The 15,232-nt window shown below is 33.0% G+C and overlaps 2 protein-coding genes across 2 annotated transcripts in view; both read left to right on the top strand.

Moving 5' to 3' along the window:
• The window catches only part of robo3 (roundabout 3), a 440,303-nt gene that overhangs the window by 15,414 nt on the left and 409,657 nt on the right, over positions 1–15,232 (top strand). The window lies entirely within an intron of this gene.
• On the top strand, positions 19–2,984 carry LOC143193955 (histone-lysine N-methyltransferase SETMAR-like). Its single transcript, XM_076400416.1, has 2 exons — positions 19–2,143; positions 2,188–2,984. The coding sequence occupies exon 1, from the start codon at positions 584–586 to the stop codon at positions 818–820; it is 237 nt and encodes a 78-aa protein (XP_076256531.1). The 5' UTR covers positions 19–583; the 3' UTR covers positions 821–2,143; positions 2,188–2,984.

The raw sequence follows: 15,232 nt of genomic DNA, 5'->3' as shown, positions 1-15,232 counted from the left end.
TGATAATTTATTGTTCAATTTATTTATATACGTTACATTGAATGTTTTATTTGCATTTAAGGAAATAGCAATTGGCTGAAAATCAAAGATCCTTTTAACAAAATAAATATTGATTTTACGGCCTCGACGAATGTTTATAATTGATGTAAAGTTACGTTTGTGTATTTATCGCATTAGTAGTATGTTCGCATTGATTGCTCAGCTTGAAGTTGCAGAATTTTCTATTTGACATAATAGTTAACGACATATTAAGTCTTATAAACCGATATTTGTTTATAAGTTATTTAATTTGTTGGTTTATTAAAGGTTAAATACATTCTATACAATTCATTGACAAATAATTTATTATTTAATTTTGTAATATAATACATGGACTGAAAGGTCTCGGGTCTAACACACAAGTGGCCCTAGTTTTACGAGGGTCACTATTTATATTTCGGGAATTGGCAACACTGTTGTCACGTGACATTTTTGTCATGTGTCAAATTTGAAATTTTTGACGATATATGTACTCAGAACATTTTATCGCACGCGCGCTATTTGTTTATTTTATATTTAGTTGAAAGTTTCGTCTCGGCAAAAAATGGAACTGAACCGTGAACATTTTCGTGCGATGATTTTTTACGATTTTCGACGTGGATTATCACAAGAAGAGTGCATCAATCCACTTAATTTGACTTTTGGCGATGAAGTTCCATCAAAAACCACCGTGGATTGCTGGTTTAGTGAATTCAATCTTGGTCGTAGTTCGCTGTCCGACGAGTTTCGTGAAGGTCGTCCAAAATCAACTGTTGTGCCAGAAAACATCGATGCTGTGTGAGAAATTATTAAGCAAGATCGTCATGTCACCTATTGTGAGATTGAGGCCTCGCAAAGCATCCGGTTTTGCAGAGACTGGAATAAATGGTATTCCGGTGAAGCAAAGTCTGTGCTATTCGGTGGAGGCATCTAACATGTCGCGATGGATTACAACGCTTTTTCTATTGATCAGTTATAGCCATTCTTTATAGCCTGTTAATAGTAGAGGGTCAAATTAATGGTTTAACTGGGTCCAACCAGCTCTTAATTAAGTATTCCTTTTCACCACTTAATTAGCATCCTTCCTTCCCATCAAATTATTCCTTGGCTTTTTCAATACGGATACTGCCAGCGTATATGTGATTTTACATGAACACTCAGCTGTGCGAAAGTTATGTTCGCGTTTGATCCAACACAATTTGACAATCGCTCAAAAACAATGTTAAGAAATGCTTAAGAAATTCAATCGCGGTGTTTCTAAAGACGTTTATAAAATCGTGACAGGTCATAAGTCATGGATATATTCGTATGAGCCCGAAAGTAAGCAGCTGTCGACTGTATGTGCGTTCCAACATGAACCAAATCCAACAAAAGTTATTCGCACACGAAGCACTTCAAAAAAAATGGTGGCCTGTTCCTTCGGAAAAACTGATCATATTGTAACAGTGCCTCTAGAGGATCGTAGAATAGTAAATTCTGATTGTTACACAACCATTTGTTTACCAGAAATCTTCGACGAAATAAGGAAAACAAACAAGAGACGCCGGATTGTTCTTCATCATGACAATGCGAGCTCTCACACATCGGCTCGAACAAGAGACTATTAGGGCACTCAAAACATCGAATTGATAGGTCATCCGCCGTACAGCACTGATTTGGCACCCAATGATTTCTTTTTGTTTCCATCCGTGAAGAATAAACTGCGTGGTCAACAATTTTCATCACCTGAAGAAGCTATTGAAAAGTTCTAAAATCATGTTCTGAAGATACATCATTCGCAATGTAATAAATGCTTTGAAAATTGGTTTAAGAGTATGCAAAAGTGTATCTATTATCGTGACGAGTACTTTGAAAAACAATTAAAAAATATATTCGCAGTTTAACTATTTGTTACTTTTTCCTATTCCGGAAATATAAATGTGACCCTCGTATTATATTCACTGTTGTTTCAGTTAGTACCAACCTTCAAAAGAAAGCTGTTAAAAATTCATGATAATCTACTCATAAGTTTGAGAGTTATTTTATTAAGAGGGACACTCCTTTGTTAATTTCAAAAATATGGGTCAAAAACAATTTCAATGAGTTTAATTTTTTTTTAATTTTCAAAAAAGCAATATATATATATATATATATATATATATATATATATATATATATATATATATATACATATTTAAATGTATTAAATGTATTTTTTTTTCTAAATTTGTATATAAAATGTTTTTAGTAAATTCTATGTATTTTTATATATTTTTTAATATATTTTTCCAAAGATTAAAATAATATATTGTTGTTTTAATGTAGTATTCTCATGCTGCATATTACTCTGTTTCTTAGTCAATATATTTTTGATAATTTGCCAAATAATATTTTAAATTGAAACATACAAAAATCTATGAGCATAATAAATATTTAATGCCTACATAATTTATTAATACTTAAACTAATAACTGATGAATAAATTAGCAAAATATGCATGCATTTATAATTTAAGTTTTATTTTCGGTAGAGATGTTTTAGATGCATTTAAAATTGAAGGCTGAAAATGGTAATTATTTGCTCCGTAACTTAACAGCTCGCTTCCTGTTCATAGTTAAATAACGAGCAGGGTACTGCTACCAAGATAAGAACAAACAAACGTACGAGATATTATTAATTTCTAATAAATATTTAAGGACATTTCGGGGCATGCATTAAGTATTTTATCCATTTATAAGCGGGCAACCGGGACCGGGGTCTCTCGACCCTGAAAAATTTAGTATTCAAAATCGGATCTACATTTCGCCAAATTAAACTTTCATATATCGCCCAGGCCCGGACGAATGGACTGGGGAGCTTTTTTTAAATAAAATCCCGATTCGAACTTTTTAATATAGCCCCAGTATCAGATTTAATAAAAATTCCTCAAGTTTGTAGAAGGGAATCCATGCTGGAAGCTTAGATGGAAAAGGAAGGAGAAAAAAAAACGACGAGAAATATATTCTGAATTTTATGCTATCTCCTTGTCTAATATGTCGCTTATTTCTGTCGAATTTTTATCGCCGTTGTTTTGTTTCACATGTATTCAAATATATTCGGATGTTGGTCGGGTTCTCCCAGTAATTTCGAATGTGCAGAATTCAATCAAAGCATGTCAAAATGATAGCAATATACATGGAAAATGTTTTATTTATAGAGTTAACTCAACAGTTTTAGGTCAATTTATTCGATAATATACATCTTATGTGCAACTTTTTATTTTTTAATTATTGGCGTTGTTGCTGCATTCATTTGTTATTAACTATAGTGGCCATAACATTTATAAGTTTAATTATATAATTCCGATTTATTCAATAAGTTCCTGGAGTACAACAGACAACCCTACATAAACAGGTCTAACAATTTGGCATCATTTTAATATTTCTCCTGTTTTATTAGAATATAAACAAAAAATTGAATTTCATTTGAAAATTTTAAACACATAACCATATGTGTGCGTAATATAACAGGTCAATTAAAAATTCCCCGGCCTGACAAGTAAATGGCGCTACTAGAATTAAATCCATATATTTTTAGTTAACCCGAACCCTCACAAGATGCGTGTATAAATTTGGCAGCTGTCGGATCATTAGTTTGTGAACTATAGCATTTTGAGTGAAGCAACTTTTGTTATTATGAAAAAAATGGATAAAAAGGAATTTCGTGTGTTGACAAAATATTGCTTTTTGAGGAAAAAAAATACAGTTGAAGCAAAAACTTGGCTTGATGCTGAGTTTTCGGACACTGCTCCAGGAAAACCTACCATCAAGGACTGGTATGCTAAGTTTAGACGTCGTGAAATGTGACCGAACACGGTGAACGTAGTGGACGCCCAAAAGTTATTACCGAAGGAAACATTAAAAAAATCTTAAAAATGATTTTGAATGACTGTAAATTAAAATTGAATGAAATAGAAGACACTATAGGGACATAAACTGAACGTGTACATCATTATAGTGAATATTCGTGAATAGTACATATTCACGTATATTTGAGTATGAGAAAGCTCTGTGCAAAGTGAGTGCCGCGCGAGCTCACTTTTGACCAAAAACAACGACGAGTTAATGATTCGGAGCAGTGTTTGAAGATAACCAAGCCTAATAAACCCGAGTTTTTGCATCGATATGTAACACTGGATGAAACATGGCTCCTTCATTTCACTCTGAAGTCCAATCGACAGTCATCCGAGTGGATTGCACACGATGAACCTGCTCCAAATGGTGTGAAAACGCAACATTCGGCTGGCAAGTTTATGGTGTTTGTATTTTGGAATGCGCATGGAACAATTTTCATTCATTACCTTGAAAAAGGAGAGACCATCAACAGGGACTATTACATAACGTTATTCGAAGGACATAATCGCCAAAAACGGCCGCATTTGAAGAAAAAGAAAGTGCTGCTTCACCAAGACAATTCACCGTGCCACAAGTCAGTGAATAGATGGCAAGAATCCATGAAATGCGCTTCCAATTGCTTTTTCTTCCACCGTATTCTCCAGATCTGGCCCCTAGCGACTATTTCCTGTTCTTAGATCTGATCGCCGAAACCGAGGCCTATTTTGAAGCAAAGGACAAATCGTACTACAAAAATGGTATCGAAAAGTTGGAGGGTCGCTATAATCAGTGTATCACACTTGAAGGGAATTATGTTGAATAAAAAAAAAATTTGCCAAAAAAATGTGTTTTACGATGGTAGGTCGGAGATTTTTCAGTTGATCTGTTATGCTGTATTTGCTGACAATGGAACAAACAAATTCAAGTGTTTATATTTAAAATAATTTTGTGCATCATTGCATCATTATAGATAAAATTTGGTTCCTTTATCATGTGCTTGAAACAAAACCAGTACTTATAATGTAATCTCTAGGTCAAAAGTGTGTTCGTGTTGATTCGGGTTGATTTCTGAAGGTCTGATTGCTATAATAATATTATTTCTCATTACGATAACACACCTCCGTAACTTTTAATTTGCGGAATAGAACACATAAATTGGCGATTATTGGAAAACACTGTTATTTTTTACTTACCTTCACACCTGACTTTTATAACAATTGACAAAAAGATTCTGTGGAAAATGATTTTCATCAAACGAAGAAGTAAGCGCTTCCAGAAAACTATTATGGTGGTGAAAGATCGTTCAAATAAGTGTATTAACATTGAAGAAAATTATACTTGACAATGAAAATCTTACTATATATCTTAAATTATAATATAATCTGTTTTTCTGATACTTCTTAATTCTTATAATTAATTCTAATAATTTTCACAACCCTTCTTAATTATACAGATTATCTTACCTTAGAACTTTTTTGGATATCGAGATATATTCACCACAAGATTAAGAGAGCCTTTAGTGCATTTTGTATCTTTGTTTGAATTTCATATGGGTAAGAATGTCTGCTTCTGAAAATTATGTTTTGGTTTTTATTTCAATATCTTCCAAGTTGATAGAAAACATTATAAAGGGTAAATACAAAAATATCAACAAGATTTAATTATGCATAATAAAAACTTAATGACAAACTTCTTATTTGTTATCTTCTTCTTCTATTCTTATCGTAATTACGTCAAAATTGATTTAGTGTGGTAATATTGTGGAAAATACATTTAATTTTATTATTGAATTTATGCTGATTTTCTAAACCGATCATGTCACTTCAAATAATTTTCAATTCGTCATCATTAATCAATAGCCGGCGGGAGTCTCTATTTATTAAGCAATACGTTGGTGTTGGTGCTGTAGGACTAAATATCGACACAGCTGATAATCGGCGGCAGCCCTTCGGACCTCATACAATGTTAATCTCCTGTATGTGAAGATTGCTGGAAGGCCCAACATCTACATCAATAAATATAACGCTATCATCAGCAAACAGCATATCGACCAAGAAGTTTATGACTTTTCAAAATTACCCTAGTTAAAATTTGTCCAATGACAGTTTTTACTCCTTTATTCAATTATTGTCTTTCTCCATGCTGATGGTATCCTCTCAGAACGCCAAATTTGCGTTAACAGAGCGTAAAATCATAGAAATAATGCTTCCCTATCGACCTTGGTTATTTTTGTGGTCACTTGGTCGACTCTAGCGGTTTTACTACATTTTAAGTATTTTATTTCTAAAAGCTCATTGTTGGTTCTCCACCATCATGAGAAGAAGTTTCTGGAATAATTATTTGTAGAATTGCGAAATTCTGCTATGACTTATGATTGTCAAGCTGCATGAAGAACTCTTCCTATATACTTAACAAATTTCCATGCACTTTTTTAGGGTTTTAATGTAGATTTAACATTGCTACTTAATCTTGTAAGTATTTAGTACAACGTCCGGTACATTTGAATTGTCGCGTCGTAATGGTGACATCTATAGATTTATATAGGTAATAATATAATAGACAAACTACTATCTTATTAAAGTATTGAATCTCACAATAAAAAAGTTAACTATATAGAAATAAATACCCGAATATTGGTTGATTCGGCTTGGTTTGGTTTGGTTTGGCACTGTGGTTAAGGCGACAGGACAGTCCTACTGTTACAATAGTAACAGGTTCGAATCCTACTGGGGCATGGTGCTAAATTTATGTTTGTGACTATTTATAATTGTCATGAAAATTATATTACGTTATTCTGTTCTGTTACGGCAGAAACCAGGCTGGGTAATACCAGGTGTCTTCTAGAATGATATCATAAGTTGGTCAATCAGCCAGTCGGTAGGTTTAATGCTGAAGGCCGTGGTTCGAAGCCCACGTTAAGTAGTAGGTTCCTTCCAAATAAACTCTGGTTAGTAAGAGGAGACCTTAAAATATAACAAAAGAAAATAGTTTAAGAAGTAAGTGCTATCTCTAAGGGATGGTTAAGTATGATGATGATATATGAATAATCGTAATTAACTAATAATTTACTTTTCTATTAAGTTGTTTTAGACAATGAAGGAACCTGAGAATATCGAATATTTTATTTATTTTTTTGTCAGTGTTTTTTATTAAGTTTGGTATTTTTATTTACTACAATTATAAAACGGAATAGTAATTTTGACCCAGTTTATTATTGCTTTTTAAAAGTAAGTAATTTATTGGAATTCAAGCTTTCTGGGTAATCATGATTGGGTAAGGCAGTGTTATTTTCCGAGTAATATTTACATTTAATAATTCCAATAATAAAATCAGCATAGGCTACGTGGACTTTTAATTAACTTTTTTTCTAGAAAAAATGTATTTTTTATGACGCTATTATTTTGTGGGATGGCTAAATTTTCTAAGCAGCTCGGGTAATTTCACGTGAAACGCCCCACTCCTATTATGTTAATTTTAGAACAGATCATTCTCGTGGATCCTCGAAACCCGAAAAACTCGAAATTATAGCCCGCTTTTGGTATAATTAAAATATTAGTCTAATGGTGCCCGCTCGGCTGAATTATGGCCCAATATAATTAATAAAAGAAGAAAAAAAACATCTATAAATATACTGGAGGTGTTAAAAATTGCTCGGGCGTAATTAAAAAAGAGCTTTAATTTACGACTGACGATTGTAAAATTAGTTGGATGTTTAATATTTTCGTGATGATTTAATAGGTGGCGTCGGGATATTAACGGCCATTCGAACAGTTTAGGTTTCGGGATGAACGGGACTCGACGTCAAGTTATAGTTCAAAATTTAGATCAAAATTGGGTTGGGAAATTATTTTTGCGTTTCCTTCTAACCATGTATTACATTAGAACAACAATAATTGTTCCCATTCTGGCTAAAGGTGTTTTAATAATTAATATTTTTCAAGATATTTGAAAGTGTCAATTTTTAGAACATATATAGTCCTTGTGAGTTCATTAAACCTCACATTCTGATGAAAAGAATCATAAGTAAAAAATTAAAATTGATAACAAGATGGAAGGTGACTGATTTTGCAAAAACATTCTATAAGATCCTAATTAGGATTCACTTCTGCAACGAAATAATGATATAGCCCTAATTCATATAGTTTCGTTGGCGTAGTGGTGGTCAAGGCGACAGGACGGTCCTCCTAGTGTTACGATAATCGCGGGTTCGAATCCTGCTGGGGCATGGATGTACTTTATGTTTGTTATTGTAATTGTAAATGTGTTTATTTGCTACAGAAAGGAATAATCATCCCAGGCTCGCCAGTAACCAAACTGGGTAAGATCGGATATCTTCTGGGATGGTCTCTAAGTTGGTCATTGGCAGTTGGTAGGCTTAATGTCGAGGACCGTGGTTCGGAACTTGGTACAAAGTAAAATGACATTTGCCTCGTATGATTGTTGAAAAAAATTCAACAAACCAATATATTTTATATTTTCCAGATGAGACCCTTTTTTGATTAATTTATTATATGCACTTTTAAATAACTATATATTCATAATTTTTGCAGCTTCCGTTGATATGGACAACGGATCCATCTATTACTGAACACCAAAAAACACTAAGGAAACTTAAATGTTGGTGGTATCACTACTCTAAATATTTTTTTAAATATATATTTTAAAGTCTCCTTTTACCAACTATGGGTTTATCTGGACTGGGCCTAAAGTTTAACGTGGACTCCGAACCACGATCCTCAGCATTAAGCCTACGGACTGGCGAGTGACCAACTTTAGAAATCATCTCAGAAGACATCCGGTCTTACCCAGCCTGGTTACTGGCATGACTGGGATCATTTTCCTTGTCGGATTTCACACTCTTGCCTAGAACATTCACAAATTTTAAACAATCACAAACATAAATTAACGACCACGCCTCAGCAGGATTCGAACCCGCGGCTATCGCAACAGTAGGAGGACTGTCCCATCGCCTTTACCACTGCGCCACCAAGCCGGCATAAATATTTTTTAATACTTAATATTTCATTGAAGAAAAATTTTTAATCATACTTCAGTAATTTGCATCCATAAGAATTATAGCCAATAGGCAGTGACAGTTAATAAACAAATAATTTTAAGTATGATACTATCCAACATGATGATATGTGTTATCAGTTATAAAACGTGTGGGTCTAAAATAAACATATTTGTTTTACTAATTAATGCTAAGGGGAACACCATTTTAATATAATTGAGACCCATAATTCTAAATATTTCTCTAATCACGTCTCACAGCACGGCTAAACACATTGTTTTATTTCGGATAATGTCATATCAGTCATAACACTTTCCTCTTGAAGAAACGGCTGAGGAATTTCCTGGTTAGAAGAGACATTAGAACAACAATAATAGTTCACATTTTGCCCTAAAGATGTTATTTGAATTATAAGTTTTCAAGGAAATTTTAAAGTGCCAATGAATTCAGGTGACTCACTCTGTAAAAGAATTCTAATGTATTCACTACTTTTTAAAAATATATAACCTTTGCAGGAAATAAAGGTTTTCCTTATTTTATTTAAATATTTGAACTCTTTCCAAAAATGTTGGAGAGTACGATATGACAAATTTTCAAAATATAATATATTTTAGTATGTTTAAGGTTTATAAAAAAATATATTATTTCTGCAATAAACAATGATTCCCTCTTGAGCAGCTTACAATAATAGTAAAATTTAGTATTTGTGAGTATCCACTGTATCTTTGTCCGCTACTTTGCCTATATTGATCATCCAAAATACACTGGTTTTACCAAACCTTTCATGATATTGGCTATATAGAATGATTTTTCATTGAAGTTTCGTTGTTTCCAAATTTTAATAGTCCATGGCTGAACGACTGCAATCCGTATTTTCTTTCCATACATTCTAAATTGCAAGCTTCAATCCAAATTCTAGTAGACTAGGTTAATTCAAAAAGGAGATAGTTAATTCAATACAGCAAACATTTCTTCTTATCTTTATGAACGTGTGGGAACGTAAGATGATGCAATTTTATATCAAAGTTGTTTAAATGCCATAAACAGTCTACGACTCTTTTATAATATCCACCATGATTTCAAGCTATTTATTCTTGGGCAATATTGATTCATATATACTTGAAGGGTTATTCATAAGGTAATCGGCGGAAGTGACACAACTACTCAAAAAACAACGGGTTTCCTTAAACGAATTTTTAAAAAGAGTCGTTCAATATCCAACAACTTTTATTTACGAAGATAACACACGTTGAATTAAGTAAATAGAACTTGAATTTGAATGAATTTCATAACATCAAAAGGTAATAGTTAGGTCTTTCCCTTCATTTGAGTGACATTTGAGAAACTATTGCGTTTTGAATTTAAAAAGATCATAAATATCATTCTCTAAAATATTCTAAAACATAGTGCAGAATTATAGGATGGCTCATATATCATTATTAAGTTAATATTTGCCCAATGAGATATTTTATATATATAAATACAATACAGGCAGCTTTAAGTTTTTATATTAGGAATAAGGTATTATTAAGTAAAGCTGTTTTTTTCTTGATACGCAATATCATAAATCATTTGACCCATTTATTTATTTTATCCTATCAAATAACACTATGCTTTCAAACTCTCTTTTAACCTTTTTCATTGTTTGTTGATCCATTATAACCTTGTATTGACTTACACCGATCACAAAGGTCTTCCGTTTTTTTTCCTCCGTTGTTTTTCCAGTAACGCACCTTTAACACAGAAGTCACAGGCGCTTCTAGCCCACTCACACAGTCGTATTCAATTAGAGAAACGGGCCGAGTTTCCTTAAATTTACACAAAAGTCACCGTTTGTTTGTTTTAATTTTCGGGTAATGTCACTTACTATCGAGCTAAAAAATAAGGATGGTAGTTGCCTACACCACTTATACATATATTAATAATATAGATTAATATTTCTTTTACCACATTTTGTGGTTAATATAATACAAAATTCTTATGTAATTTCAAATTCCTATAAGGTTATCGGTTAATATTATATAAGCATGCCTTAAATAGTTAAGAAACAAAGCTATTTCAAAATGAAGCTATGGTGGAAAGGGTACCGGTAAGTTATTACCGTTCTTACATGGTATGTATGTTATATATTGCGAAAGTAATACCGTGATAGATCGATACCTCTTTGAAGTATGTCATCGTTTGAAAAGTCATCGTTTGCTGGTATAAACTTGAGCGTGAGCATGCTCTAAAAGATTAATTTAAAGTTTAAGAAATTTAAAAGTGGTGACGAGTGGTGACGTTGGGTTCCATATCAATTTAATGACAGGCAAGTGGAAAATCGAAAAATTATCTGTGAAACGCTGCTTTATTGGTATGATTGGAAGTCATTTCTGCATCGAATAGTTACGGGTGGTGAAAAGTCGGTTTATTTCGAAAACTCGAAGGACAAAATATTATGATTATTATATGGCGAAACTAGCCGATCGACTCCAAGAACCAATTGTTTAGGTCATAAAACGATGCTATGTATTTGGTGGGATTAGAATGGCGTGTATTACGAATTCTTGAATGTTGGCGAAACAGTTACAGATCGCTACCGACAACAAATGTTCAATTTGTACAGTAAAGCGATTTTACAACACTATAACGAGCCGTCTCACAAAGCAAAAACAGTCAAGAGCACTTCGCCAATTTCGAAAATGTTATATAATATCTCGCTGGATGGTTATGCTCAAAGGACAAACAGTTTTTTTGAGAGGGCATCCATAAATTGGCTGAAAGATGGATAAGAGGTATATATCAAATGGCTAATACTTTGAATAAATAAATTTTTCCATTTTATTGAAAATTATATGATGTTTTTTTTCGAAAAAAATTGGTAATGACATTCCGGTACATCTGGTATATAGCAAACATCAGAGGACTATTGAGACACATTTGCTTCTACCGTTATGGTTATATTGGACTGCCGACTTTGAATGGGTATATCCTGGCACGTTTTCCTCCTGACGTAAACCAATAATAATTGAATTACCCTGCAAGTGTTAATAAGATAAAATGCACATACTACCGAAAATCTGAAAACTACATATTTGTAATATCAAAGGGATGAATCAGAATTGCGTACAACACTCAACATATTAATAAATATTTTGCTAACTTATCTGGCTTTCCACGCATCTACGTTGTTTTTTATCAACATTAGTCGCGATTGCTGGTCTTTTTGAATCAATACGTCATTCAACTTCATTAGGTATTGTACTTTTCATTGTCTGTCAAATTAAGCCAGAGAAAACTCTTTTTTTTGCTTAACAAACAATGAAACCTCGATCTTGAGACGTTCTAAATTTTCCGTATTTTTAAAATTTTTCTATTCAATATGAACACCTGGAAATGCGTGATTAAATGACTGCTAAGATGTCTGAGTATTCTTTGACAGTTTGAGCTGGATTATCATCTAATAATTCTTGGAATTTATTATATCCGAACTTTTTGGTCTGGTTGGTTGGTTTTTTGATATCAAAATCACTACTTTTGTTCAAACCAAAACCAGAATCGCCACAAGGTTCTAAAATAGTTTCTTGAAGTTCTCGAAATGAAACAACAACGTTAATGAATATAGCAATTTGTAGCTGTTGCGTTATTAGCGTCTGTAGATACAGAATATCTCAATAATACTAAATGAAAAACTGTTATGTATGTAGACAAACCCTTGAATTTAACAGTTGTTTATATTCATACTTCGCATTTTTCACTAATAAATATTGCTGATCGAAGTACATGTAAGCTACTAACACAATAGTAACACACCTTTTTAGACTGTCACAAATATCCACACCTAACATCTACAAAAATGAAAATATTATTACTGATCCATCCGTGTTTTTCTCTTCGATGGAAATAATTTCCCTTTCGATTTTTTTCGGTTAGCGAGGAGGGAGACTGGCGCGTTCTTTCTTTTGTTTGTCGCCATGTGACTTCTCGTTGTTTACATATTTAGATCGAGCGATTTTTTCTCGCAGCTAGCTGTGCTGACGATACAACCAATGACTGCATCCGTTCATGGCCTAGTAGGATCGTTCTGTTTACCGCCTCGCAAAATCCATTGAGGGAGCCAGGGCACCCGCGATACTCACGTTATGGCAGAACGTTTCACGTCGCCGCCTTACGAGTGTTAATAAAATCGAAAAGGATTAGCAGTGTAATTGGTAGTTCGGACTGAATGGGGCACGGTGGAACGACGAAGAATAAGACGGAGTAGAAGGGTGTTGGCACTAAACGAAGGGAAACAGTCGAATAAAGGCGAAACGTTGAAATTATTATTTATAATGCCGGTAAATTAGATTAGAGCCCCGAAAAATGTTCAATTTTCTTAATGAAACATCCAAAACAATATCTTGTAATTGCCCATTACCAACAAGTAATTGCAGAAAGATTATACCCTTCATAATAAAAAGAGAATTAAATTTAGCTTATATAACGGTAAATTTTTGTGAATATCTTAAATCCTCATAATTGTTACATTGCTACTAATTTATTTATTTTTTGTTATAACTCTTTCAGAATTTTATACTGTATTCATATCAAATCAAAATTAGTATAAATTATAGTTAGTTATATTATGTCCTTGCACCTATTCTGATTATGTTTTCACGTTACAAAGCATTTATTGAAAAACATATGTATTAATGTATAATGGTGTAATATGTATTAATCAAAATCTTTTCCATTAATTATACAAGATTTTCCAATCTCTTTGGCAAAAGGAGGATGAACAATGTTGGTTTGGCGATCCAATTTTCTATCAATTTTTGCACACTTCAGCTTAATTCAGTTTTATTTCGAAAACGTGTACTAGCTCAGTCATGCTACATCGACATGTAAGTACGCTGGGTACCTTCCGGTCCGAATTTCTTCTTCGAGCTGAAATATTTTATACTTCATAACTCTTACAACATATGCCTGAGCATTGTGATGTAAGAGGATAATGCAGCGACTTTTGCTCTCTATTGCTGGTCTTTTTTTGCGATAATGCGTCATTTAATTTTTTAATTGACGTGTATGGATGTTTTCTTTCAGTAACAGTTTAGTTCGGTTTTTACAGCTCGTAGTACACTCATTCTTGACGATTCCAGTATATGCACGGCAATATTTTATGGCCATGAATATTCCGCTTCCGTATCGACGTGGATGATCCTTCTGGAGTAAATCCATTCTTCATCAGAAGTCAAAATACGTTACAGAAAAGCGTTCTTTTTTTAAACTGTCTGAAATGGTGTTTCGGACATTGCAAGTCTGAAAGCAATCAAAATCATCAACTTTTATACTGTCTGGCTGTTTTTCGAGCATTTTCGTCTAATATTGGTCTAATTTTTGGTCATCGCGGTTGACTTTGTCACTGACATCAATATTACTACCTTTAAATCATAGAACTCAAAACTGTCAATTGGGATATGATGACCAGCATTACTATAATTGTCTAAAAGTGGCACATATTTCTTTAACTCAAAGAAGCACTCCATGATCAGAGTTTGTATATACTGAAAAATGAAAAACCATAGAATCTAATTGTTTACAACAGTAATTGTGATTTGAAATCGATAGAATTTACTCACTATAATAAGCATGATCTGGTACATTAAATATTACAAATATAACAGAGACTGTGAAATACTTAAACACTAGAAACACTACCACAATCAAAACAAAAAAATGCTAACAGCTAAAATATAGGTAAACACAGGACAGGGGATAGCCTTAGTCCACTAATTTTTAACATCATAGTAGACAGGATATTAGAGTAACTGCGTAAAGAATATTAATAAGAATAAAATAAAAGTAAGGTAAATAAGAATGTGTATAGGTTGGGAAAACCCATCTCCATATCATATGTTATAGTGATGATGGAACACAATTTGTAGACACAGAAAAGAGATTACAGTGGTTACTACAGGCTCCTAAGAAAGAGGCTGAAAGTATCAACATATTAACCTCAAAAATAAAGATTATTGTAATTTCTAGAGATGCAAACTAAAACTAAACAAACATATTTGCAAATTAATAAGTCAGTTAACATAGCGAGTGTCATAAGAACATCCATTTGGACAAATAAATATATATCATCGGCAACCAAAGTAAGAATTTATAATGTATATGTAAGAGCAGTAATGACATATGTAGCTGAGCTAACAAAGCTGAAACAAAAAGGATGGCACGTTCTAACAAAAAGAGAGTATTAACAACACTCATTGGAAATACATTAAGAAACCTAAGAAGGAGCAGAGATATTCGCGAGGAGTGCAACACAGAAAACGTGGTAAGATGAACGATCTCCAGAATGAAAGACACGAGAGTGACGAAAATAGCG

Source organism: Rhynchophorus ferrugineus, unplaced genomic scaffold (assembly GCF_030347505.1).
Source record: "Rhynchophorus ferrugineus isolate W39M unplaced genomic scaffold, kcgeb_rfMv2 rfM1, whole genome shotgun sequence".
Taxonomy (NCBI): domain Eukaryota; kingdom Metazoa; phylum Arthropoda; class Insecta; order Coleoptera; family Curculionidae; genus Rhynchophorus; species Rhynchophorus ferrugineus.
The sequence above is the reverse complement of the archived record's forward strand: the minus strand, read 5'-3'. Positions and strand labels throughout refer to the sequence as shown.

Coding starts and splice junctions, on each gene's coding strand:
- LOC143193955 (XM_076400416.1), top strand. CDS start 584: ATGGAACTGAACCGTGAACATTTTCGTGCGATGATTTTTTACGATTTT.